Genomic DNA, 27,154 nt, shown 5'->3' with positions numbered 1-27,154 from the left:
TTAGGGAAAATGTTTAGACTAATAAAATAAAAGGGATAATAATAATAATAATATAATAATAATGATAATAATAATTTTCTATTAAAAATATATGACACAATATTTGAAACTTTTGAAATATACTCAAAATTTACAACAACAGATAAATTGGTTGATATATTCCCTAAAAAAGTTTGATACATGGAACATGTATAACGTGGAAGATCATAGAGAGAACATTATTTTCTTAGATTAATGCAATTTTTTCTCTATTTAGTTTTCTGGTCTCAAGTATAACAATTAAAAGAAAACTGCATGATTACTAATGATGTAATTTTTTTCATGTGAGTGAAACTTTCTATGCTTTCTTAAGATGCCTTTTTGTATACCTATTATTAAGAAAAGTTGATTTCTTCTTTTCACAACTATTTGTTAATGTCCTTTTTGATTGTCGAATAATATTTTTTTGGTTCTCATATGCCTTCTATCGTTTTTTGAAGAAATCAGGCCTTATATAATTGAAATTATTTATAAAAAATTCACTTTCTTTTTGGGATTTAGCGTGATATATGAGATCATAGTTTTTCTTTCATGTTAATATATAAATTAGATTTCTTCTTTTTCACAACTATTTGTTAATGTCCTTTTTTATTGTTGAATAATATTTTTTAGGGTAGTGTTAACTTGTGCCGTTAGGGCACATGTTAAGAAACCTAAAAGAAGAAACTTTCTATAAAATTTTGTGCATTTAAATGATTAAAAAATTAAATATTAAATGCAATGCACACATTCCAATAATTTTTTTCTATATTTGAATCATTAACTTGTGCCTTGAGGGCACAAGTTAACATTTCCCTATTTTTTAACATGCCTAATATAATTGAAATTCTTTATACAAAAATTCACTTTCTTTTTGGGATTTAGCGTGATATATGAGATCGTAGTCTTTCATTCATATTAATAAATTCTATCTAATTCTAAAGGACTAAAAATTGTATGCATCTTTTTTACGTCATTGGAGTTCGTCTCTAAATTTTGGATTACTCTCATGAACTTACAAGCTTTTAGTTTTTTCTTCTTCTTATTCCAAGTTGTTGGGTGATTGTTTTATTGTACTTGATAAATTTATTAATAATAAATCAAACCAAAAAATCAAATCAAATAAGTATGTTGATATGTTCGGGTCACCTTGATATCTTTTTAGAAATATTTTTTGAAAACTAGGAAAGGGGACTAAAGGTTTAATTTGTTTAAAATAGGGGTCCATGACACGCCTACTTTATATTGCGGTTCTAATGTACTAGAAACTTTATTCCAATCTATAAGGATTAACAGGGCCGGCCCATAGCCTGTCGAGGCTAGGCTATGGCACCGGGCCTCAATTTTTTTGGGGCCCAACATTAGTTTTTTAATATGTAAGACATATAATTAATGGTTGTATGGCTATTCAAAGCAAATAAATTCAATCCGTTCAGCATGCTTCAGTGGCGCGGCTTGTTTTTGTATTGTTTTTGTAGAGTGGGAGGTCATGTGTTCTACTGTTCTACTCCCACCAAAGTGTGATTCATAATAATTAATATTAATAATTTTAATAATTTATTTTAAATTAATAATTTTAATAATAATTGAAGAATTTAATAATTTATTTTAAATTAATAATTTTAATAATTTATTTTATTATTTTTAAGTGTGAGTTATTTATTTTTATTAATTAATAATTTTAATAATTTATTTTATTATTTTTAAGTGTGAGTTATTTATTTTTTTTAGAATGAGTTATTTATTTTTTTTGGGGCCCAAAATTTAATTTTTTTTTGCATCTCTTGTAAAACTAAAACCGGGCCTATGAATTTGTTAAGACGGCCCTGAGGATTAAAATAAAGACAACAAGTAATAAAATTGTCTCATGACAATGGTCATATGATAATGAGTTATTTTTACTATGTTTTGCCTCTAAAAGACCTCATCTCTATAAATTAAAAAGACAAAAAGGATTTTTTTAACATATAAAAGCAGATTGCATACGCCTAAGAAAAATAAGAAGAAGAAAAAAAATTGTATAATTAACTATCATATATCCCTCATTTTTTACATAGAAACCATTAGTTAACCATCATTGGAGCATATCATTCCTTTTTCAATATTCATCTGCCTCAAATCATTTGTCCCTTTCAAATACTATGTAGAAGCTATTTTTTTTTAAAGGAAACCTATCAACAGACAGGCCCCATTAGATTGATAAAAAAAAGAAAAGGAACAACAAAAAAGAGGGGGGGCAAGAACCTGACCCTCAAAGCTAACAAAACCTAAAGAGAGGTAAACCCAATCTATTTCTAGCATAATCCCAGATGATTTCCCTAGGAATAGTATCCCACCAAAAAGGAGATTGAATGGAGAAACCAATGTCTGCCAATTTATCAGCGCAATGGTTACCTTCCCTATAAATATGAGTTATAAAGAAAGACATAGAAGAACATGGATGAAGACAATTTTGCCACCTGTTTCTTAAGTGCCAAGGAACAATTTTGATTGACTTGAAAGTTAAAGTTACACTACACCATTTATTGTCTTTGGCAACATTTTTTTAGGGAACGTTCAAAAATTGTCCCCTAAAAGTCTCTAAGGCAACGATTTATGAGTGTTGCCAAAAATATTTTCGCAACCCCTGATAAAAGTCCCCTAAAATACTTTTGGGGACGATTTTGGAGCGTTACACTATTATTTCTTTGGTGACAATCATTAATTGTCCCCTTAGATACTTTTGGGGACAATTTTGGAGCGTTACACTATTATTTCTTTGGTGACAACCATTAACTATCCCCTTTAATACTTTTGGGGACAATTTTAGATTGTTGCATTAAAATTTCACTAACATCAAATTTTTTGTAGTAATATCAAATTTTTGGTAGTAATCTTCCCTCCAAGCTTGTTTACCAAAAAACACAAATTTTCCCTTCAATCTGGTTTGGTCAACATACCTTTGACCGCTTTTTAATTTTTTTCTTTCTTTAAAAAAAAACATGAAAATTGGCATAGTTACTATTTTGTGGTAAAGTTTACTTTTTCTCTATTATATTTAAGGCAAAATTACATTTTTAGTCCCTTAACTTTATTTTAGGTAACAGTTTAGTCATTTATCTTTTTTTCATTTCAATTTTGTCCTTTTGGTCCATTTTTATATGAATTTTTAAGCTTAAAATTCACGATTTTATTTTCTTATGGTCTTTCAGTCTTCAAATCTATGATCCTTGTCTATGTTTGCATAAGAATATTAAATTTGAAGCTTGAAAATGTATATGAAAATGAACAACAAGGAACAATTTGAAATGAAAAAAAAAAAGATAAAGGAGCAAATTGTTACCTAAAATTAAGTTAAGGGACTAAAAGTGTAATTTTGCCTATATTTAACTATTCCACCATGAAAACACAATCACTATATCGTTGCTCACATGATTCAAGTGGTTAATTTTACTCTTATTTTAAATTATAACATATTGTTAATGGTTCTAATTTATTATATTTATAATTAAAAAAATATTTTGTGGTATTTGTTTCTCTCTAAACATATTTTTTTTAGAGACATATTTATTAAAACTAGATTAAATTTCTAATATTTATTTAAATATGAAATGAATTTGTGTAGGTACGAAATGCACATATAATGATAAATTTGATAAGCTTTGACAATTGGTAAGTTTTACTATTTTTTATTTTTATTTTTATTTTTTGTGATTGAGTGATCCAGATTAATCCAATGCAACCCAGATTAATACAAGTACACATTTTTTATAGAGACCGAACAATAGTGGATAGAGGAACAATTTAAACACATTTTTATCCATCCCAATTTATATGCATTAGGCGCAAAAAAAAAATGGGCAGTCGAACACAGGGTGCCGGTCTGAACACTAGTATGTATAAACATAATATATTTTTTTGGTCAAATTCTAAGTTACGCTAAAAAATTTGATTGTACTGGTATACCTACCAAATCCTAAATTAATAGTTTAATAAGTTATATTTTTTGAAGAAAAAAAATTCAATCATTTAGAATTATAATAACTAAATCTTATTCACCGAAACTGTCGGTGAAATAAAATTTAGTTTTTCTAAAATTTTATTAATCATATAGAGAATATTGATTATCCTTTACGAAAAAATGTAAAAAGTTTAATATGACTCTTATAAACAATCAAATGATATTTCTTTATGAAATTGTATTTTTTAAAATATAAAAGTCGTTACATAGCTCTTTATTTTATAAAAATAATTGTTATATTATAGATTTAGAAAATAAAAATACTAATAAACCTCAATTTAGAAATATGACATAGAAGTTTCCTCCTTTTGAAAAACAAAATAAACATTACACGTAAACATTAGAACTAACTATTTCATGAAAGACAAAATAAGAAAATAAAAACATTACACGTAATTCATAAAAAGATAAACTATTTAAAAAAAAGAAAAAAGAAGATAAGCATTTAACTTGAAATTACATGACTAGACATTCATCTTCCAACACATGACTTCATCCCTTCCACACACTTCACGCCTCAAACTTTGACTTTGTTCCTCAAATTAAACCCATTTAATTAGGATATCCCTTATAGTCAATCTTTCGACCTTGTTCCCTATCTCATACGGTGAACTCTGAATCCTCTCCTTACCCTTCATGTTCACGCCTCAAATCCTCTCCAAATCTTTAAGTGTAACAGTTGCCTGGAATCCGTACTCCCTTCGATTTCGATGACGGTGGTCTCAAAGCCAGTAACATATTGCGATTTTACAGAATAGAAAAGCGGTTATTATTTTGATTGAAACTTTACTACGCCTCAAATCCCTTTGATTTCCCAATCTCATGGTATGGAAAACCCTAGGAACTGGTGGCGCTAAGAAGGTCACCTCAGGGAGCGATAAGGTTAGCTATCTATTTCTTTTAGTTGAATCACCCAATTTCTCAAAGATATATGTTGAACGTGTCTGTCGATGCTCCTGTTCATCTCATCGTCATCCTTGAATATTGCGCCAAGGTAATTTTCGTTCACTGTTATCATTCGTTTGCATTCATTTTTATATACATATCATTGGATCTAGAGTTTCATGACTCAATTAGGCTTTTCAATAATATTTATCAATGATTCATCAATTTTAAATAATTTTGATTTAATTTATCAAACAATTTACATTTAAACTTAATACCCTGTTGGGTTTATCTTCAGTCTTGAATTGATTAAATTTTTTAACTAAATTTGTGTGATATTTGTTGTTTGGGTTTCAGAGTTGGTAGGAAATTTTGTAAGGGACATCAAGAGATTTTGACAAAAACCATTGCGGATGTGACACGCGACCGACAACAATTGAGCAAGGTGGCTTCTATTGGAGACGTTGAGAGACGGATAAACGATAGTTACATTTGTAGATCAGTTGAGTTTTTCTTTTGCTGTCAGTTAACTTATTATTAGTTAATGTTATTAAGTATTGATCTGCACTATAATGTATGAGTCCTCAATTCTTTGCATTGATTTTTCTTGTGCGTTGGTTCTTTGATGCCATTTTTAAGTTGTGAGTCAGAGGCTGAAGTGAGGGATACATTGTGGGTTGGTATGTTAGACTGTATATTATATCATTAGTGGTGTAATATAATTTGATATGATTTTTTCTCCCTTTTCTTCTGATTTGTTTTATTTTGATAGGTACAGAATTTTTGGACTGTCAAGTGATATTAATGTGTCAATTGAGAGTGTTACTTTCCACCTTCATATCATAATTGTTGCTCTTTCCCCACATACAATCTATTAGTAATTTGATGCTGAAGTAATTCTAGGACCTTTTGTTGTGAGATTCTTGTTTATTATAGTGATATTTGTTATGGGTTTGATTCAAACCTATTAATGATTTGTTGTCTTTGGATGAACTTGCAGGAAATATGACTATTATTGTTATCTAGATGAGAGGAAATCGTAGAAAACATATCGGGTATGCACTAACCTTTTTGTTGTTTCTCTTGAATGTTGTGTGTTGTTCAAAATGTCATCAAGTTTGTTACCTCTCAAGAAATTTATGCTTGAATAGTTGAATTGGAATATTTTACATTCCCATCTCTTCTTTCTTATTGTCCATTAAACCGATGCTATCTATGGTTGATGTATTTTATTTCACTTTCTTATATAACAAGGTATGAATGAAGATGATGAAAATGACGATGTAGAAGATCAATTTCAAGATGAAGGCGTAGATAATGAATTTCAAGAAGATGTTGTAGGTGATGAATTTCAAGACAAAGTTGAATGATTTTTTATTTAGGCTTGAACTTGAAAGTGTTGAACTAGTCTGAACTATGTATTTTGTTAGGCTTGTACTTAGTAATGTTAGACATTTTGTTTACTTCAATGTGCTGATTTATTGTTTGAACTCATGCACTACTCAACTTTATTATAATTTAACTTTTAAAAATCTGTAGTTAAATTTGTTCTTGTATAGCTATAACAAAATAAATTTTAAAAATTTATATTTTTGAGTATAAGCTATGGCTTCAATTTATTGGTGTACAAAATGTTTTACTTTATGGCAACGCTTTGCAATTGTAGCCACTAATCGCCACGCTTAAAAACGTAGCCGTAGATACCATGAAAAAGCGTCCCCTATTCTTAAGGTATAGGCGACGTTTTTTAAAACTGTGCCCAAAGAGTGTGAAAAATCGTCCCCAAAGACAATAGGCGACGCTCGTATAGGAGACCCCTGAAAAGCGTCTCCTATTCTTTTAGGCAACGGTTAAATGGTGTTACTAACACAGAATCAGTTTCCGACCAAATGCGATTCCTTCCCTTCTGAGAAGCAATTTCAATTGCAAGCATGGCTCCATTTAGCTCAGCAATTAAAGAGTTTGAAATCCCTAAATTGCAGGCAAAAGTGCCTAAAAATTCAGCAAATGAGTTTCTGAAAATTCCTCCACAACTAGAGGGGCCAGGATTTCCTTTGCAAGCACCATCTATGTTACGTTTAATCCAATTAAAAACTGGGGGATGCCAAAGGACGTCTTTGGTTCTTGGAGCGTTTCCATATTTTACTTTAACAGATAAGGCATTAATTAAGAAGAACAAAATATAGCATGGAGGATGAGGCATGAAGAGAGGATAAATTACCAGCTAGAGAAGTACCGTTTATAATAAGATTTATTGCTGAACAAAGAGGAATTGCTTTGGTGGTAAATCTCGTTTGATTCGTGCAGTACCAAATAATGTTGAAGCAATATATTACTGCAACTAAAACAATCATCTTGCAAAGAGGAGAATTTTGTCTGTTACAGATGTCTAGAGCCTCAGTATTAGATGAGAAATCACAAAGAATAAACGTTGAAATGATGCCCCATGAGCACTACACAAACTGCACATGGAGGAAAATTGACAACCATTAGAGTTGAGAATATCATCAGTTGCATGTCCATATCATCATACTATGTAGAAACTATCATGAATAAATAAAAAGGAAAAAATTAGTATCTAATATATATATATATATATATATATATATATATATATATATATATATATATATATAAGATTAATTTACAGTTTTTGTCTCATAAATTATTTTCGAATTGCACAATTGTCTCTGAACTACTTTGTTTTTTTATCTCTATCTTAATTTCTTTTTCATTTTGTTAACCATCAATAAAATTGTGTTAATCACATATTTATAGTGCAATGACCATGTAGTTTGTTGTCAATTTTGTGTTCAATTTTTTTTGTTGTAATTTTACCATTTAAATTAATTGATAAGCATATATAATACACACTTATATAAATATATATAATAATTTATTAACTAGAAATTTCTTTGCACGTACTGTAATCAAACCCATGCAACGCACGAGTTTCAACCTAGTAAATAAAAATAGAATATTGTACTGTCTTAACCAAGGATTTTGGTTAAGATCATTTTTTAAAAAAAGAAAAAAAGGCAAAAAAAAAAAAAAAAAACGGGAAATTCATAACAACTTTTTTGGCTCAATTTTTTTACTGAACAGACTTAAGAAATTTTATATATTAGAAGTGTAAAATCAATTTTTTTTTAAAGTGGAAGAAAAAAAATTAGAAAATTCTTAACAACTTTTTTGGATTAAAAAATTTGCAGAAGAGACATAAGAACTTTTAAAATGACAACAATAAGAATAGTGTACAACTAAGTTGGCACGCGACTCTAGTCATTTTCCAATTGCTCTTGGTTTTTTGTTGAAACCCGACCCAGTCAAATCATGTAAATCAACCCTAACAGGTAAAACACACAAAAAAATAAGCAACAAAGTGAATCCAACCTGAATCAATTCTAACAAACGATGAATACCAATCGGGACTATATTTTGGCGAATGAATCGATCGTCAAGACGAAATTGAATCATGTACCATCAACTCCCTGCAACAATAACAACAAGCATTAACGACCCTTTTGAGTCCATGCAGTAACATGTCAATCAAAGGGATGACTGGGATACGAAAACACAGACAAATTGTTGAGAGGGGAGAGTGGATTCAACCGGCAACATGGTTATTAATAAATCCACACGCACCAACTGTTTACGGAAATGATCAACAACAAATGAACAACCATTTATAGCCCAACCACAATACTGCAACCACCTCCAAGAAGGGAGGCGACAACAGATTCAAAAATGTTTTCCTATACATCGTTTCTACTAGTGGCTTGTTCGTTGCATGAGTATTTCCTTTCCCCACTAAACTACCTGTTTTACCTTTTTCGCAGAATTTTTTACTCAGCCTCTATATACAATAGTATATATTGCCTCGCAATTGATCAAACAATCAGAATTGCTTTGAAATACTGCTTATTACCTTCATAATTGATCAAACAATGAGATTTTGATTCCAGAAGCAGCAAAGAGAAGAACAAAATCTCCATCATGTTGTCTCTCTCTTCTCAAGACTAATTCTGTGAGTCACTTATATTTTTCTTCATATTTGGTGTTCGAAAATTCGATACAATTAAACTTTACTCTCTTTTTCAATCAGTTTTATTAATTGCGATTTTCATTTGGTAATTCTATTTTTAAACATTCATTAAATCAAATGTTGATGTCATTTTGTTGTGTATAGAAGGAATGCATAATGAATGGGTTGCTTTGGGAAAAAAGGTGTTGCAATATTTATGTTTTTCATGAGTTCTGTTTATTTTTGTTGTTACCTTTATGTTTGTGTTTGTTTACACTTTCATGTCACACTTTACACATTTGTCTTTTCGTTGCTATAATAAAATTATGTTCTTGAATTGGGGTTAACCATAGAAAAAATATACATTGGTATCTAATCAATGGCTTGCTTTTTCATGTTTTTCTTTTGAGGTAGATATAGTTTATATTGCACCCACACGTCAAATTTAATTATTGTCGTGCACGATACCGATCTATGTTGTAAATTTGAATGACTTCTATTTTTTCAAATTATTATTGGTGTAATATGTCGTGTCAGTATAGTATCCAATATCCATGTCTAAGTTTGACAACACATCATCCCTTATACAAAATCCTTGCTTTTCCTTGACTATCAACTAGAAATCATTGCTTTGCCTCGTTTCCAAATCGAAAGGGGTATTTTAAACTTTCAGTATCTGTTCGTTTTGCAGTTCTTCATAATTGATTAAGATTTATGCTGGAAGTATCAACAAGATTAATTTAAAGATGTTGATAGAGCAGTGTCGGAAATCAGTTCGATAAGTTTCACTTATTCCTTAATTTATTTATTATAATATAATATTTACTTGATGTTGAAATTATTTGTTGCATATTATATGAAGATAATTTTATGTCAATATTTTACAACAACAGTTCTGTACAAATTATTTTCAAGTTTTAGGTGTTCTTAAGAGCGTAAAACATCAATGCGTAAACACTAGTGTCTTTTAACTATGAACTAGGTTATAGAGCAAATGAAATTTGAAACACTAGAATAACTGTGAGATTATAACCTCTATGAACCTTGTTCCATCCTCATTCCATTTGTGAATCAGTGATCTCACCACTCGCATTGATCTCCCGTCCAAAATTCCAAAATAGTTCAACGCGGCGTGGTGCATTTTGGCCTTACACATATGTCTGATTTTATGAGTGGCTTTAGAAATTCTACCAGAACTTTCATATGGACGGCCTCACCACCAACACTTATATAGGCATGCTTAGATTAATTTTAAGCAACGACATCTTTATTGCCTTTATTTATGCGTGTCCATGAATTTCTCAATTTTGCATGCATGTCCATGAGTTTCTCAATTTTGCCGCCTATACTTATGTTTTTCACTAGTCTTAAGTACAATAAACTTGTATTTGATAAGTGGTATGGCAATAATAGTGTAATAAATCATAGATAAGACACCAAGAATGTCCTGCTTATGCTCAATACCCTCGTGGAAAGTGCTTGAAAAAAAATGAATGGGAAAAGTTTTGAAGTTATCGTAGGAGTTGTCTATGGTGACTTCCGAACTTCTCCCATTAATGTGTGTGCAAGCACCTCAATGAGAGAATTGAGCATAAGGGTTACATTTTTGACGTCTTATCTAAGATTTATTACACCACCTTGGCCATTCCACTCTTTAAATACATGTTCATTGTACTTAAGACTGGTGACAATGGAAATGATAAGATAAACCTTATAACATCCCGTATATTTTCTAGAATTTTATACATAATGTAACACACATACTAGACGTATCTAGAAAGTCTAGCATGTGTATTAGTTTAGTACTGGATACATTAAAAATTACAACATAAAAACTTCGAATGAATATCATATACAACAAATGCGTTCGTACTATAAGGTTACATTCTCAACTTTTCTAAAATATCATAAAGGCATCCTTGATCATCCAGACATGTTGCGACTGGTACGAACGAACACTTACTGAAACATCCATCCGGCTACTAGCTTGCTAATCCATCTTGATATCTGAAACAAATAAGGATTGGGATGAGACATAATGTCTCAGTGAGTTCCACCTAACCCTAGGCTATAGGCAACCACGGGGGAAACCTACGGTCACCACGCGTCTACAATACAACCTGTCGGTTGATTATACGTGTGTGGGGACTTGCTTTCTTAGACGGCTGTGCTTGCTAGGGCCGTCATAATACTCTTAACTTGTTATAGGCTTCTCTTCTATACGTGTCATGGCGGTCAAGGGGATCCTAACACCGCAATGCCAAGAATACACCCTATGCATCAAGGCTCTCTTATACTTCTATCATGACATGATTCTAAACCGGACGATTAGGGGAAACCTAAGATCGTCATCGGCATATCTTTCTTTATTGCTTCTACTTACTTGAATAAGTTGCATCTAACAACATATCGTAACTTATCACAAAAGTGATTTCTTGCTAAAATACTACTTCTTGACGATCTACGTCAAGGCTCTATGACATAACATATAAATGTATGAACAATATGCATAGTTAGCTTCATTGATTATGTTAGTGTGTAACAAACAATTATCTTGAATTCATTTTATGGATTAGTCCCGAGTGGAGTAACCCCGGAAGATAATCCCTTACTACCAGTGAAATGCTTAGCAAGAGCGCACCGGACTCCCTTAGTGAACGTGCGGGTCCCTTACGGCTTACCCCATTCCCCTTGGAGAACCTTTTGTACCCAACCTTGGAAGGAATACAAAAGACACGACACCTTAACTTAGTGATATGCGACTCCCTTGTGGCTTAACCATTCCCCTTGGGGAACCCCTTGAATCCAACCTTGGAAGGATTACAAGTGACATAACACTCTTTCTTTCTTATAAGTCTTAGTCTTATGCATGTATGAAGATTAAATCTAAACATACTATCTCTTATACCTCGGATCCTTAACGATCCCACTAGAGGTAAACTTATATGCTTGCTATGCTTAACTTGTGAATGGATATGAAATCGATTCACGTCTTGCCATACTCGTATGGCACTTGCTTCTATGCGAAGATAATTCTCACATTACCTCACGCCTTCAAGCATATACTAATGCATAGTATTCTATTTCTTCCTAACTATTCTAGTTCTCAATAACTATACCGAGGCTCTAGTTCTTCCCTTTCTTTGAGATTAACTTACTACCCGATACATAACTTAATTCTCTCTCTTGCCATGCCTTGCTAACTATGTCAAATACTTGCTTCTTCTCAAGAAAAACCTTATTTAAAATTAGCTAATAGGATCTTGGATTGAGGGGTTTATTTCTTAAAAGACTGCTCGAGGAAGACTTAAGCCGGAACCTGCCATCATTACGCGAAACAAGCAAACAGTGCAAGTGCACTGTCTACTCGCCTCGCGAGTGAGCTTGCTCGCCATGGCGAGTAACTGCTCGCAGCTGCGAGTAGGAGGCGAGCAAACACCCATGTTCGGACTTCTAGCTCGCCTCGCGAGCAATCTGCTCGCAGTGGCGAGTAATGACAGTCCAGGACCTGCAAAATTGGTATTTTTGACTTAAAAACCTCAATCCAAGCATCTCCAAGTGCTATATAACTCTTAGGATCATTAGAAATCTGTAAAATATGAATTTAGCAAGTATTTACGAGTCGAGCAAGCATGGCATACCATTGGGGCAATAATTTCTATGTATAAACATTAAATATCAATATGTTTCTTGCAAGCATAAAACACATAATCCCAAGGGTGGGAACTATCTAAGGAACTCACCTAATAATGATGTGAACTTGATTCACAAACTTCTAGCATTACTTCCTCTTCCATCTTTCAAAACCCTAGCTCTTGATCACTTGTTCTTCTTTGGCTCAAACCATTCATTCTTGTTATTCTTTCTTACGAACCAAGACCCTTGATCCCTACTTGTGCATCTCCATTACAACTCCAAGTTTCTGTAACACCCATACTAGACGTATCTAGAAAGTCTAACATGTGTATTAGTTTAGTACTGGATACATTAAAAATTTACAACATAAAAACTTCGAATGCATATTATATACAACAAATGCGTTCGTACAATAAATTACAACTCAATTTTCTAAAATATGTCATATGCATCCTTGAACATCCATGCCATGCTGCAGCTGGTACGAACGAACACTTGCTGAAACATCCTTCCGGCTACTAGCTTGCTAAACCATCCTGATATCTGAAACAAATAAGGATTGGGATGAGACATAATGTCTCAGTGAGTTCCACCTAACCCTAGGCTATAGGCAACCACGGGGAAAACCTACGGTCACCACGTGTCTACAATACAACCTGCCAGTTGATTATACGTGTGTGGGGACTTGCTTTCTTAGACGGCGGTGCTTGCTAGGGCCGTCTTAATATTCTTAACTTGTTATAGGCTTCTTTACTATACGTGTCATGGCGGTGAAGGGGGAACTAAAACCGCATTGCCAAGAGTACACTCTAAGCATCAAGGCTCTCTTATATCTCTATCATGACACGATTCTAAACCGGACGATTAGGGGTAACCTAAGACGGTCGTCGGCATATCTTTCTTTAATTGCTTCTACTTGCTTAATATGTTGTATCTACAACATATCATCTCTTATCACCTAAGTGATTCTTGCTATTTTACTACTTCTTGACGAACTACGCCAAGTCTCTACTTGTTCTTGACGATCTACGTCAAGGCTCTATGACATAACATAAACATGTATAATAGATATGCATAGTTAGCTTCATTGGTTATGTTGGCGTGTAACAAACAACTTATCTGAGTTCATTTTACGGATTAGTCCCGAGTGGAGTAACCCCGGAAGATAATCCCTTACTACCGGTGATATGCTTAGCAAGAGCGCACCGGACTCCCTTAGTGAACGTGCGGGTCCCTTACGGCTTACCCCATTCCCCTTGGAGAACCTTTTGTACCCAACCTTGGAAGGAATACAAAAGACACGACACCTTAACTTAGTGAAATGCGGCTCCCTTGCGGCTTAACCATTCCCCTTGGGGAACCCCTTGAATCCAATTTGGATAACAAGAGACATGACACTCTTTATTTCTTAAAAGTCTTAGTCTTATGCATGAAAATTAACTTAAACATGCTAACTCTTTACCTTGGATCCCTAGACGATCCCACTAGAGGTAACTATATGCTTGCTCAACTTACTTTGTGAATGGATATAAAATTAATTCACGTCTTGCCATACTCGTATGGCACTTGCTTCTATGCGAAGATAATACTCTCATTACCTCGCGTCTATCAAGCATATTACTAATGCAAAGCATTCTATTCTTTCTAACTATTCTAGTTCTCGATAACTATACCGAGGCTCTAGTTCTTCCCTTTCCTTAAAGATTATCTTGCTACCCAAATCAACATTCATACTCTCGCTTACCATGCTTTACCTTACTTGCCAAACACTTGGTTCATTTAAAAGAAAGTCTCCTTTCAAATCTTAACAATTAGGACCTTGGTTTGAGGGGTTTATTTCTCTTAAAAAGACTGCACAAGAAAAAACCGCTCGCGAAACGCCGAAACGACCTGAGGCGAACAAACAATGGGTTTCCCCACTGTGTAGCTCGCCTAGGCGAGTAAATTGGTGTGGGAGGCGAGCTCCTACTCGCCATGGCGAGTTGGGGGCGAGCAGACCCCCTGTTCGGCCTCCTAGCTCGCCGTGGCGAGCTGTGACAGTCCTGCAACTTCAAAATTGATATTTTTGACTTAAAAACCTCAAACTAAGCATCTCCAAGTGCTATGTGACTCTTAGGATCATTAGAAACCTATAAAAACAGTCATGGAACAAGTGTATACAAGTATGACAAGCATGGTAAGAAAAGGGGCAACTAACTTATACTTTAAACCCTAGAATTCATATAGTTTCCTAACATGAATGAAACACATAAACCAAGGGTGGTAAGCTATCTAAGGAACTCACCTAATGAAGTTCTTGAAGCATCATCAAATCACAAGCTCAACCAAGCCCAAAACCCTAGCTTTAACCCACTTGATTCCTTTGCTTAAACCACTCAAACTTGTTGTTCTTCCTTGAAACCTAATCATCTTGATCCTTGACCATTAAGAAGCCATACTTGAATCATCTTTTACCTCACCAAGAACCAAACCTTAACTCTTGCTTCCAAGTCAACTCAAACTTCCATTCCAATCCATTCTTGCTCTTGCTTAGTTCACCAATTCCATGAAACATATTCAACATAAGTTCCATCCAACAATCTAAAACCATAACTTCTTAATAATAACCAAACCCTAGATTGAATCTTTTCTTGAGAGGGGAAATAGAGAGAGAGATCAAACAAAATCCAAGTCTTCTTAAGCTCAAAAGATCATGAGGGAACCTAACTTAGAAACTTGTCATGAAAGGAAGAAGCTTTGGAAAGATTTATGGTAGAAAAGAGAGAAGGATGGCGTGAGAAAGAAGAGAGAAGGAAGAGAGAGTTGTTTCCCAAACCTAGAGAGAGAAAAGGATAAGAATTATGAAAATATCTTGCCCAAAAACACTTAAATATCCTTTCTCGAGAAATTACCATTATGCCCTTGCCTTTAAACGTGTTAAATCCGACACGGATACTTAATCCATAATAAGCTGACATCTCATAATAAATATTTCCCATTACACTTACTTTCCTTAAACTTTAATCCTCTGGCACGATCGCCTGGTTAAAATATCGATACTGACAGGCGGGATATTACAGTTTCCTTCACCAAAACCCTAACCTTAAGAAAATCTCTTAGCAAGGAAAGTAGTGGATTCAATCCATCCAAACATCATGTTACTTCTTTTGATCAAGAATAACCCATAGCATGTACTAGTTCAAGCTTCAAACATCATCTTCACTCAACACCCATCAAACCTTAGCTTCTTGAATCCATTCTTGAGAGGAGAAATAGAGAAATCAAACTTAAACCAAACTTCCTTAAGCTTAAAAGATCAAGAAGGAACAAGATTAACTCACTAGCCATGGAAGGAAGAAGATTTGAAATATTTGGTGGTGAGGGAGAGAAAAGGGCGTGGATGGAGAAGAGAGAAGGAGGAGAAAAAGCTTTACCAACAACTAGAGAGAGAAAGAAGAAATGGAATGAGATATTTTGGTGCCTAATCCAAATAAATATCCTTTATACGTGCAATTACCAAATTGCCCTTACCTTAAGCGTTTTAAATACGACACCGATACTTTCCCCGTGTTATGCTAACATGTCATAAAATATTAACTATTAACCACTTTCCATAAATTATTTCCTCTGGCACGTTTAACGGGTAATATACCGATACTAGCAGGCGGGATATTACACATAATGTTACAATTGATACTAGATAATTAAATTAATTAAGTCGAATTACAAGGTAGTTCAAACTCTTATTTATAAGAAGTCTTATTTGATCCAATGGTTCCCTAATTAATTTCCAGTTTCCAATTGGGTCCTATAACTCGAAAAATCAACACTTTGATCCCTCATCTTTTGCTACAGTTTACAAAAATGTCCTTTATATCAAATATGTAATTATTCCGTTTGTGAGTGCACACGTGGAGCATCAAACGTGGCACGTATATAACGCTTGTCTATGGACTTAGAGAGAGAATACGAACTAGTTTTAGAAAGAAAAGGGTTTTTAGAGAGAAAGAGAAAGAGATAGAAAGAGAGAATACAAACCAATTTGAAAGAAGAAGAATCAAAGTAACTTTCATGGTGACCACAATTTTTTTCACTACGCTTGGTTTTGTCATAAGACATCTGGTTGTTTCAGCTACTGGTAAAAATCATTTTGCTGCTATTTTTCATTTCAAGCCTTCACCGTTCTTTTCACTGAAATTTGTGGAGAAGACAGTAGTCACTGCCCCTCAAACTTTGTAATCTTTCTAAGTCTCCCCAATTTCTTTGTTTGTCGCTCATGCCATAGCTAAGCATCGGTAGTCTCATATCAACTTTGCAGTATGCCTTAATTCGGCTAGTATAAATCATTGTAAATCCGTATTACGAATACCAATAATCGGGCGTGTAACAGCCCAATTTTCGTTAGATTTATTTTAATTGTTTTAGTATGTGTTTATATATGCTCATGTGTGATTAATTGCATCTGTTTGTATTTTGATTGGAATTGTTAGAATTCGGTGATAGAGTATGGGTATTTTGGTCATTTTATGAGTATGATAGAGTAGAATTCGGTGATATTTTAGTCATTTGGACTTAGGGGTATTTTGGTCGTTTTATGAGTATGGGTAATTTAGTAATTTTTGAGAGTTATTTTAATGCTTATATGAGAGCCATTATTATTTTACTAAGTTACTAGTGTAGTAATTAGTTGCGAGTCGGTAAGTGACCGTTATTAATATTTTACCGTTAAATGAGTAGAAATATTTTTGCGAATGGTTTTGTAAATGGGTTAAGCCCACTAAGACATTAATGGTTAAGCCCAATAGTAGTGAGCCTATTTAAACCTTAGTCTTGGAGGAAATTAGGTCACATATTGTCATTTTGTTCATTTCACAAAAACATTTGTAGAGGTAGAGAGAAGGAGCTTGAGAGAGGGTTTGAAGAGAGAAGACTTTGGGAAACAAGAGGAGAGTAGAATCTCAAGGGTTTGAAGCTAAAGTGAAGCACTAGCTTGGGTTTGTGAGTAGTGAGCCTATTTAAACCTTAGTCTTGGAGGAAATTAGGTCACATACTGTCATTTTGTTCATTTCACAAAAACATTTGGAGAGGTAGAGAGAAGGAGCTTGAGAGAGGGTTTGAAGAGAGAAGACTTTGGGAAACAAGAGGAGAGTAGAATCTCAAGGGTTTGAAGCTAAAGTGAAGCACTAGCTTGGGTTTGTGAAGAATTAAGGTATGGGGGTTAGATTTCAATCATAATCTCTTAGTTTAACTTCTTCCCTAATTCTTTGCATAAGTACTTATTTTGGATAAGTGATTATTGTGGGCTTAGTTGCTGAAATTCGTGTTCTTGTTATGATGATATGTTTGAGTATATGAAATTGATGATATTTGAAATGTTGTTGATAAAATTGCATGTTCATAATGTGTAAAAATGGGTATATTGTGAATTGAGCTCTAATTGTTGAATTATGCTATATTGTTCTTGATTTGTGGTGAAATTCATGTTTAAATGATGTTGTTGTTGTTATGAGATATTGTTGTTGATGATTCATAACTTGGGTGTTCATAATCATAGACTTATGATGTGGTTTAAGTTGTTGTGGATGGTTTTGTGGAAATGGGTTGATTTGGTGAATCATGTGAAATGGTAAATGTTTTCATGTTCAATGTGTTTTTGGAAGCCCTTTTGAGTTTATGGACCTGTAAACAATCGTTGGAAACATATTTGGATGTTGGGAGATCAAAATTTGCGATTTTTGGAGAAAAAGGGTTGGAACCCGAGAGTTTTTCTGCAAAACTGATGAATGTTCACTTAAGCGAACACTAAGCGAACTGCAACAGAAAGTTACTGGAGCTTGTTCGCTTAAGCGAGCTCTAAGCAAGTTGTACGCGAACAACCCCAGTAAGTTTCTGGAACAACGGTTGGTCGCTTAAGCGAACAAGCCCAGTTTCAGCACCTTTTGATTTTCGTTCCTGGCTTTCGAGGACCAATCCGAGCTTTGTAAAATACTTATTTCAACTTGTTTAATTACTGTTTATACTCTTAAACCTACTGGAACATCTCCTAGACAGGATTGGACTTGGCTTTGTGATTTTGAACCTCACCTTTGAAAATTGTCCAAGAACATCGATTTTTCCGAAACTTGTTTTTCTCAAGGAAATGGAGTAGGGTTAAGGTTATATACTTATTTTATGATTTCTAAAAATGGCTGTGATTGAGTTTTGACTTATTTTGTTTTGAAAATGGAATTCTTTTGGAATAGTGTTACGAGAGACGAACTTTGTCGAAAATAATCTTTAAGACCTAATACTTGACAAATCTTTTGTGGATAGTACGATATGTTTATATAAAGATATATGAATGTTTATCATAGTGTGTTGTATTTTCTCCTTTACTTGAATAGTGAGAAAGTGTATGAAGTTGTTGAGCTATATTATATAGTTGATCTTGATTAATGTATATATGACAATAGATGTTGAGGTTGGTTGATAATATGGTGAGGACTCTTATTGAATTATGATTTGTTGATTGTGTGGACGTAAATATTTGATAATGCAATTGTTGATGAGCTAGTCTTGTAAATGGAGGTGTACTTTTACATTGTTATTGGTGGATATATATGTTGAAGGTTTGCATTATTGGGTCTTGCTTGTATGTCCATGCATCATAATCATATTGAGTCATATGAGAAGTGTAAAAGGAGGTGTACTTTTACATAGTTGGATTGTAAGAGGAGGTGTACTCTTACATAAGTTGTTCTATTGGCATCTAATGGTTGATGATATGGTACCGCATGCATATACGTGTCGAGTATAGGCGCATATCATATTGGCATGAGTCTTAAGTGTTGTATGTGAATGACGATTGTTAATGGTAAGTGTGTTTGATGAATATATACTTGTGACATTTGGAATTAAAGTATGTATGTGCATATGTAAGTTAATTGCTCTTGTTAATTCTTTGAGACTTGATTTGATTCATTATGTCAAACTGTTTATATTGATTATGATTGATGTAAAGCTTACCCCCAACTGGTTTTGATTGCCTACCTGTTTGTATGAATGGGTAGACGGAGTGCAGGAGTAGTTTGCTTTCGGTGAGTTGCTTGGTGATTGCTTGGATAGCGGGAGCTAATCTCCGTTGTCGGTTCTTTAGAGTCTTAGGTCTAGGCTCTGATTAGGTGTCAGTTTTTTGATTTCTGGATTTGCTTATGTTGTCAAGATTTCACCCATCTGTCGGGTCTTGGAGATTTCTTTTATGAATGTTTGTTGATCTTATGACTTGTATACTGTGGTGATGTATGATTTATATCCGTTGTGACTGTTGAGAATTTTTATATATGCATGTTGTTGGAATTTTTTGTTGAAGACGTAGCGTCTACTTCTTGAATATATGTGTTACTCGCGTGTTTTATCGCTTCAATAGAAATAGGGCGTTACAAGTTGGTATCAGAGTCGTGGTCAGTCTTGTTCGGACTAGGATTCGTTGAATTTCCTGTTTGTACGAAAATGGTAATGGATTACCTTCGGTACTTGTGTTGTTTTGCTGTTGTTCTTATCTGTTGGTTGGTTTTGTGTAGAAGTGAGATGGCTGGTGGTAGAGATGATTCAGCAATTGCAGAGGCTTTGTCTGCAATGGCACAGGTGTTGGCTCAAGCCAACGAGTAGGTGACGGCTAGGCATTGTGATCCGGGAGAAGCTGAGGAGCGGAGGCTTGATCGTTTCTTGCGAAACAGTCCAACAATGGTAGGTTTGACCCGGAGGGAGCTCAGACATGGGTGCAAGGCATGAAGAGGATCTTCTGTGCTATGGTGACTAGTGAGATCAGAAGGTCAGATTAGCTACTCATATGCTTGCTGAGGAGGCTGAGTATTGGTGGACGAATGCTAAGGGGAGGCTTAAGGCTAGTGAAGAGGCTGTGACTTGGGCTAGGTTCAAGAGTGAGTTTTTGAGGAAGTATTTTCTTGAGTATTTGAGGACCAAGAAGGAAGTGGAATTCTTGAACTTGAAGCTGGAGAATCGTTCAGTGGCTGAGTATGCGGCCATGTTCGAGGAGCTTTCGAGGTTTTGTCCATACATTGATGCTGAGGATGCGATGGTTTCTAAGTGTGTGAAGTTCGAGAGCGGTTTGAGGCCAAATATCTATCAGTATATGTGTATTCAGGAGATCCTAGACTTTGATACTTTGGTGCATAAGTGTCGTATGTTTGATGACGCCGGAAGAGCTAGAGCTAATCATTACAAAGCACAACATGATAGGAAAGGAAAGGGTCATGGATTTGAGAAACCATATAACAAGGACAAAGGAAAGAAGAAAGAAGCTGGTGGAGGCTCTAAGTCGAATGCGGCTGATGTCACGTGCTTTAATTGTGGCACATTGGGTCATTTTGCTAATGATTGCAAGAAGGGTGATAGTTGCTACAAGTGTGGAAAAGCGGGTCACAAGGCATTTGAGTGTACTAATGTCGAGAAGGAGGTTACTTGTTACAATTGTGGTGAGAAGGGTCATATCATACTTATTTCTAATATGAATAACATTGCTAACAATTTGTGCCAACCCTAATCCTAATGGTTTTGGCTCCAAACTGTTCTGACCGTTAGATCTCTATATTTAGGCGTCATTATCATATCAGCCATTGATCAAATCTGGCTTGCATTTATTCTCATCTAACTTGCACGGTTCACCACATTGAATTGAAATTCAAATTTCCTCCAAAACTTGAGCCACCGATCTACATTAAGTTCTACCTTCCATATTCCAATGGTGCATTAAATGTTTGTATCAAACCAATTTGATACTGGTGATTATATCTCTTTGAAAACAGAACTTCTTCTTTCTCTCTCATAACAGAGTTTAAAGTTTCTTCTTTTTTCTCTCTTAAAACATAGCTCCTTCCTCTTCTCCATCTCCAAACTCATTTTCAGCTTTCCCTTCACAAATCTAAATTCCCTCTCGCTTGCTACTCACTGCAAAGTGCATCGCCGGAGACTTTGAGACAGCAGCGAGAACGTAACAAGTTGATTCGAAGGAGATCCGGTGAGCGAGGGTGACAAAGTATGGTCAAATCTTTCGTCCGGATAATTGTGTTCGGTCAGAATGGAGCTGAAAATAATTGGGCTAAAAGGAATTATACTGAAGGCGCTGAGCTTATTGATTATGTTCTTGATGTTGTCCCAAAAGAAGCTGAAAACAGGAATTGCTTGCAGGGTAAGGTTTTATTAAAAAAAAAAATATTTTTTTGTGATTTTAGGGTTTTGTTTGTTTTTTTGGATTTATTGATTTGTTAATTGTTTCATTGAACTAATGAGTGTCTATTTTGTTTGATTGAACTAATGAGAGATATGTTTGGCCACTGATATTAGTTTCTCTTTATGATTTTACATATGAATTTTTTTAACACAATGGTGCTTAAATTTATCTATTCCCTCTCTTTAAATTGGGGATCCTTTAATTTTTTTTTTTATCCCACAACAATTTTTGTTCTTTTGATTATTCTTTGTTTTAAATTATCTATCTTTTTTGGTGGTCTATAATGGAGGATACATATTATGTTTATGGGACTATAGTACCACTTATACCAAAAATATATTCCTTGGCATATTTTGTACAGTATAGAAAATCTAATGTGAATTTACTATGATTTGACAATAATTTGATGTGAATTTGCTATGTCCATGACTACGCCATGATTTAGTTTCATTCATTTTCTTCTTAGTTATTCATTTTTTTTAAGATGCTTATTAGTTTTAAAAAATTGGACACTAATTGTTATTAGATTCTTTTTAGATTCTTTAGTGGCTGATATGTATTTGGGAGATGGGATTGTGGCAGTGCTACAACAGCTGGTAGGTGAGTATTGTAGCGGGTTTTCCTTCTGGCTTTGAACTCGGTGCCATATCAATAATTCAAAGTTGTAGTGGCGACCCATTTTGGTGATGATTTGATTTCGACCGTTAAGGTAATGCTTAAACTTGCTTCTCTTATGGTATTAAATGGTTTGTTGTGAAATTGAGAGTAACTGAATCAGTTGTTTTTGATTAGTTTGTTGATTTTACAGTTTATGAATTATCAAATTAGCGGTTGAGATAAGAGTAATAGCATTTGTTTATTTGATTCTTGGTTATTCGTAATCTGGTGAGTTTTGGAATTGTATTGCTACACTCAATTTTTGAATTGAATTGTATTGCTACTATGTTTAATAAATCCTTTGCAGGTTTGCATGTGTTCCCTTTGTGATGTTCATTGTTATGCTATGTCGATTATATGGACTGAATTTGACGCGACTAGAGGCTAGGGATTGCACACTTCAGAATTTTATCGGGATGGTTTTGAAGGTGCGTTGAGTTCTGTCATGCAATCACAAAAGGACTCTTCTATTTAGACTTTTTGTTTCCAGATTTTGTCTCGGATACTGACTTGGTAAGCAAATATCAAAATCATTTCTTCTTGAATTTTATTTAGGTTAGTTTAAGATGTCAGCTGAATTTGATTGACATATCAAATATTATGAAAATTTCATTAGAATCGTAATTCTTGCTTGATTTTGTTTTTTTGCAGGTTTGATTGGGATCCCTGTACATTATACAAAACAATAAAGATTCTCATTATGATTCCAGCTTCCATATTGTTGTTCTTAGTTGTAAAAGAATGAATAAGTGTGTGGTTAGATCTCTGTTGCTTCTGCTTTCTCTAAATTATTGCCATGGTTACAGATTCAAAGCTCAAATCTTACCTCTTTGCTGGATTTTCTGCCAACAGTCATTGAGGTAATTATTTCTACTTCTTCACAAACTGCATTCCATCTATCTGAGTTTTTCTTCCTCAGATGGTTGATTAGACCATCTTTTTTTGTGGCTAATATAGTATATATAGTGTTTCTGAACATTTTCTTACTTTGATCCTATCTGAAATTGTTCCTGAACTAAACATTTTACTATATTTTTCGTATTTATATGAAACTATTTCACTTTAATTAATTTGTGTACACTATATGTTTCAAGTCCCACCAATTTTTTTTATTCCGTTCATAAATTAAAATACGATGAATTTACTTTTTCAAATAAATTATTGTTTACAAAGATGAGAACTTTATGACTAGATTTTTATTGAAGTTATTTTCAACAAGATTATTCTTTAGCCAGTGATCTTTTCATGAAAAAGGTTTAGCGGTTGGGCGCTGGAATTAGCATTGGAAAGATCTTAAAAGATCAATCTTTTTCACACTTTTTTTTTTTAGTTGATTTACTTTTTGGTGTATCAATCAATTGAAACTATAAAGCTGACAGAAAAATAAATAATATAGCTAATAAATGTTTTTTTTAATTAATTTGATTTCTTTTCACATAGTAAAAGAAACATCATGAATGCCATAAGCTATCAATTGTTAAAGTCAAATTTCTCAAAAGTTCTAATGTTGCAACTTTAATTGTGATGATAAACTATTTTTTTGTATACCAGGTTGGATCTAAGTTTTATAGGTGCATTCTGGAGCAAGACACACTTGTTCATGTTTGATGGTTAATATAGTTATTTTTTGCTGATTTTTGAAAGAATGGCGTGATTCAATCAAGGTACCTAAAATGCAGTTTTATTTTATAGATGACCAAGGTTTACTTTTTCCTTCCCATTGTTTGGTTGTTTTTGTGGACAAAGCCATACTGAAATGTTACTGATTTATTGCTTGGAATCAATAACTAAACCAGAGTTTTTTGAATTTTACTAGGGGTGTTCCGTTAATTGGTGTTTGAGATTGAAAATCAAGGCTTGGGACTATTTTTTCTATTGTGTAATACACATAGCTTCTTAATAATTAAAGAAGATAAATATTTTTGTAGAAGCTGTAGGTGAGTTTCTATTTGATGTTGAGTTGTTTAATGAATTTTCAAAAATTATAAGCAATCAATGACATTGGCAAAATATGGAGTTTATATTTTGTTCATTTTGCACAAATTGGCTTTATCAGGTGTATGTGCAGGCAATTTCTGCAGTCTATCATTGATTATCCATGTGATCTTTTACTAATTCAAGTACTTGAACGTTCTGGAGATGAGAGCATATAATGGTTAATTAAGGCTGAGAAGTGGAATCTAAAGGGAGTCAACATAATCTATCGGCATCGCTTGGTCAGGTCCGGATATAAAGCTGGAAAACTGAATTGTGCAATGAGATGTGACTATGTAAACAACTATGTAATTTTTGCAATTTTTGATACACACTTTGAGTTTATCATATAAGGTTTAAACCATAATCTGATCACTTATTATAATTTCAAAAATTGTGCTTACTTGGTTCTAAGGATCTTTGAGATCTTATAGCTTAGTAGTTGTGTTTGGAAGTTTAACTTACCGTTGAAATGCAGAGATAATTTGCATTCTTAATTAATATTTGTTACTTGCTCAAATTATTGAAATGGTGTTTCTTGGATTGTATAATGATAATTCTCAAGTCAAGAACGTTTTTACTAAACCAGTGTTTTATTATCTTTGTAGATTACTTTCATCTATATCAAGTTGGTTTATCAACTTATGACAAATAGATTTAGAAAAAATAATAATATTAGGCTTGCATATAATGATAAATAGGCTTTTAAAAGGCATAAATTTCATTAAAATTATAAGAATACACACACCTATTTGGTTCTAAAAATAATCTATTACGTACCTAATCTAAAATGTATGAACATTGAAAATGATAAAGATGTAAAAATAATGTCATCTTTGACAATTTTTTTTTGTTGGTATCATATGTATGATATTGAGTTTTATTATTTCTTCAATGTTTTTTATTATTATACATGAAATTTATTATATGTTATATTCTGTATTATAAATCTCTTAAAATATTGTTGTTAACTATATATGACCCATGCGGTAGCACGGGTGGATGATCTAGTCAGAACTAAGTGTATCATTTGTCGTGTATTGTGATGCTTCTAAGATGGGCCTTGGTGGTGTGTTGATGCAGAATCGTCAGGTTGTGGCTTATGCGTCGAGGCAGTTGAATGTGCATGAGAAGAATTATCTGACTCATGATTTGGAATTGGCGGCAATTGTGTATGTGTTGATGATTTAGAGGCATTATCTGCATGGTTCTAAGTTCGAAGTGTTCAGTGACCACAAGAGTTTGAAGTACTTGTTTGATCAGAAAGAGTTGAATATGAGGCAGAGAAGATGGTTGGAGTATCTTAAGAATTTTGACTTTCAGTTGAGTTATCATCCCGGAAAAGCAAATGTGGTCGTAGATGCCTTGAGTAGCAAGTCGTTGCATTGTCTCCTATGATGGTTAAAGAGTTGGAATTGATTGAGCAGTTTCGAGATTTGAGTTTGGCTAGTGAGTTGACACCGGAGGGTGTGAAGTTGGGAATGTTGAAGCAGACGAGTAATATTTTGGAAGAAGGTCACAGGAGTAGTCTGAGTATTCATCCAGGAGCAACTAAGATGTATCAGGATTTGAAGAGGTTGTTTTGGTGGCCTGGAACGAAGAAGGAGATCGCGGAATTTGTTTATGCTTGTTTGGTTTGTCAAAAGTCTAAGATTGAACATCAGAGACCGTCGGGTTTGATGCAACTGTAGTTTGTGCCAGAGTGGAAGTGGGATAACATCTTTATGGATTTTGTCGGAGCGTTGCCGAAGACTGTTAAGGGTTTTGATTCGATTTGGGTAATTGTTGATCGGTTGACGAAGTCGGCATATTTTGTTCCTATCAAGACTGGTATGTCTGCGGCGAAGTTGGCTGAGATTTACATTGAGCAGATTGTTAGATTGCATGGTATTCCTTCTAGTATTGTGTCGGATTAGGATCCGAGGTTTAGTTCTAAGTTTTGGGAGAGTTTGCAAGCTGCTTTGGGAAACTAAGTTAAGGTTAAGTTCTGCTTATCATCCCCAGACTAATGGTCAGAAGAAGAGGACTATTCAGAGTTTGGAAGATTTGTTGAGAGCTTGTGTTTTGGAACAAGGTGTCAGTTGGGTCGAATGTCTACCGTTGATTGAGTTTACTTACAACAACAGTTTTCATTCTAGTATCGGGATGGCACCGTTTGAGGCTTTGTATGGTCGGAGGTGTAGAACGCCGTTATGTTGGTATGAGTCAGGTGAAGTGCTTTGTTAGGACCGAAAGTTGTGCAAGAGACTACGAAAAAGGTTAAGATGATTCAAGAGAAGATGAAAGCGTCTCAGAGTAGGCAGAAGAGTTATCATGATAAAAGGAGGAAGGACATTGAGTTTCAGGTTGGTGATTATGTGTTTTTGAGAGTGAATCCTGTAACCGGTGTTGGTCGTGCCTTGAAGTGTTGGAAGTTGACTCCTCATTTTGTTGGACCGTTTGAGATTATTGAGAAGATTGGGGTTGTAGCATATTGGATTGCGTTACCGCCGTCTTTGTCGAATCTTCATGATGTGTTTCATGTGTCTCAGTTGCGGAAGTATGTGTATGATGCGTCCCATGTGATTTAAGTGGATGATTTCGAAGTAAGGGATAATTTGACCGTTGAGACTTGGCCATTTAGGATAGAGGATCGCGAAGTGAAGCGTTTGCGTGGCAAAGAGATTGACTTAGTGTAAGTGATTTGGGTTGGACCAAGTGGTGAGAGTGCCACTTGGGAATCGGAGAGTAGGATGAAGGTTTCATATTAGGA

General features: G+C 34.1%; 1 protein-coding gene and 1 long non-coding RNA gene across 8 annotated transcripts; both read left to right on the top strand.

Moving 5' to 3' along the window:
* The first annotated feature begins 4,336 nt into the window (after nt 1-4,336).
* LOC146915244 (uncharacterized) lies at nt 4,337-6,505 on the top strand. Of its 2 annotated transcripts, none has more exons than XR_015014526.1 (4): nt 4,337-5,012; nt 5,261-5,796; nt 5,904-5,958; nt 6,158-6,505. It is a non-coding gene; the product is annotated as an uncharacterized LOC146915244 (long non-coding RNA). The 2 variants fall into 2 exon arrangements; XR_015014525.1 differs by having other exon boundaries at nt 4,413-5,012; nt 5,261-5,405.
* Nucleotides 6,506-21,207: 14,702 nt separating this feature from the next.
* LOC146915243 (tubulin beta-1 chain-like) lies at nt 21,208-24,898 on the top strand. 6 transcript variants are annotated; one of them, XR_015014522.1, is made up of 8 exons: nt 21,208-21,729; nt 22,309-22,480; nt 22,564-22,656; nt 22,736-22,941; nt 23,080-23,288; nt 23,980-24,092; nt 24,245-24,365; nt 24,485-24,816. XR_015014522.1 is itself a non-coding variant. In XM_085717711.1 (3 exons), the coding sequence occupies exons 1-3, from the start codon at nt 21,579-21,581 to the stop codon at nt 22,756-22,758; spliced, it is 228 nt and encodes a 75-aa protein (XP_085573837.1). In that variant the 5' UTR covers nt 21,434-21,578; the 3' UTR covers nt 22,759-22,904. The 6 variants fall into 6 exon arrangements, 2 of the variants coding, with proteins under 2 accessions (XP_085573837.1, XP_085573836.1); XR_015014521.1 differs by lacking the exon at nt 22,564-22,656 and having other exon boundaries at nt 24,485-24,898; XR_015014524.1 differs by lacking the exon at nt 21,208-21,729 and having other exon boundaries at nt 22,320-22,480; nt 22,580-22,656.
* The last annotated feature ends 2,256 nt before the right edge of the window (nt 24,899-27,154 follow it).

Source organism: Medicago sativa, chromosome 6 (genome assembly GCF_051527215.1).
Source record: "Medicago sativa cultivar Bolivia chromosome 6, Bolivia_mono, whole genome shotgun sequence".
NCBI lineage: Eukaryota > Viridiplantae > Streptophyta > Magnoliopsida > Fabales > Fabaceae > Medicago > Medicago sativa.
Note: the sequence above shows the minus strand (reverse complement) of the source record. Positions and strands in the feature narration are given on the sequence as shown.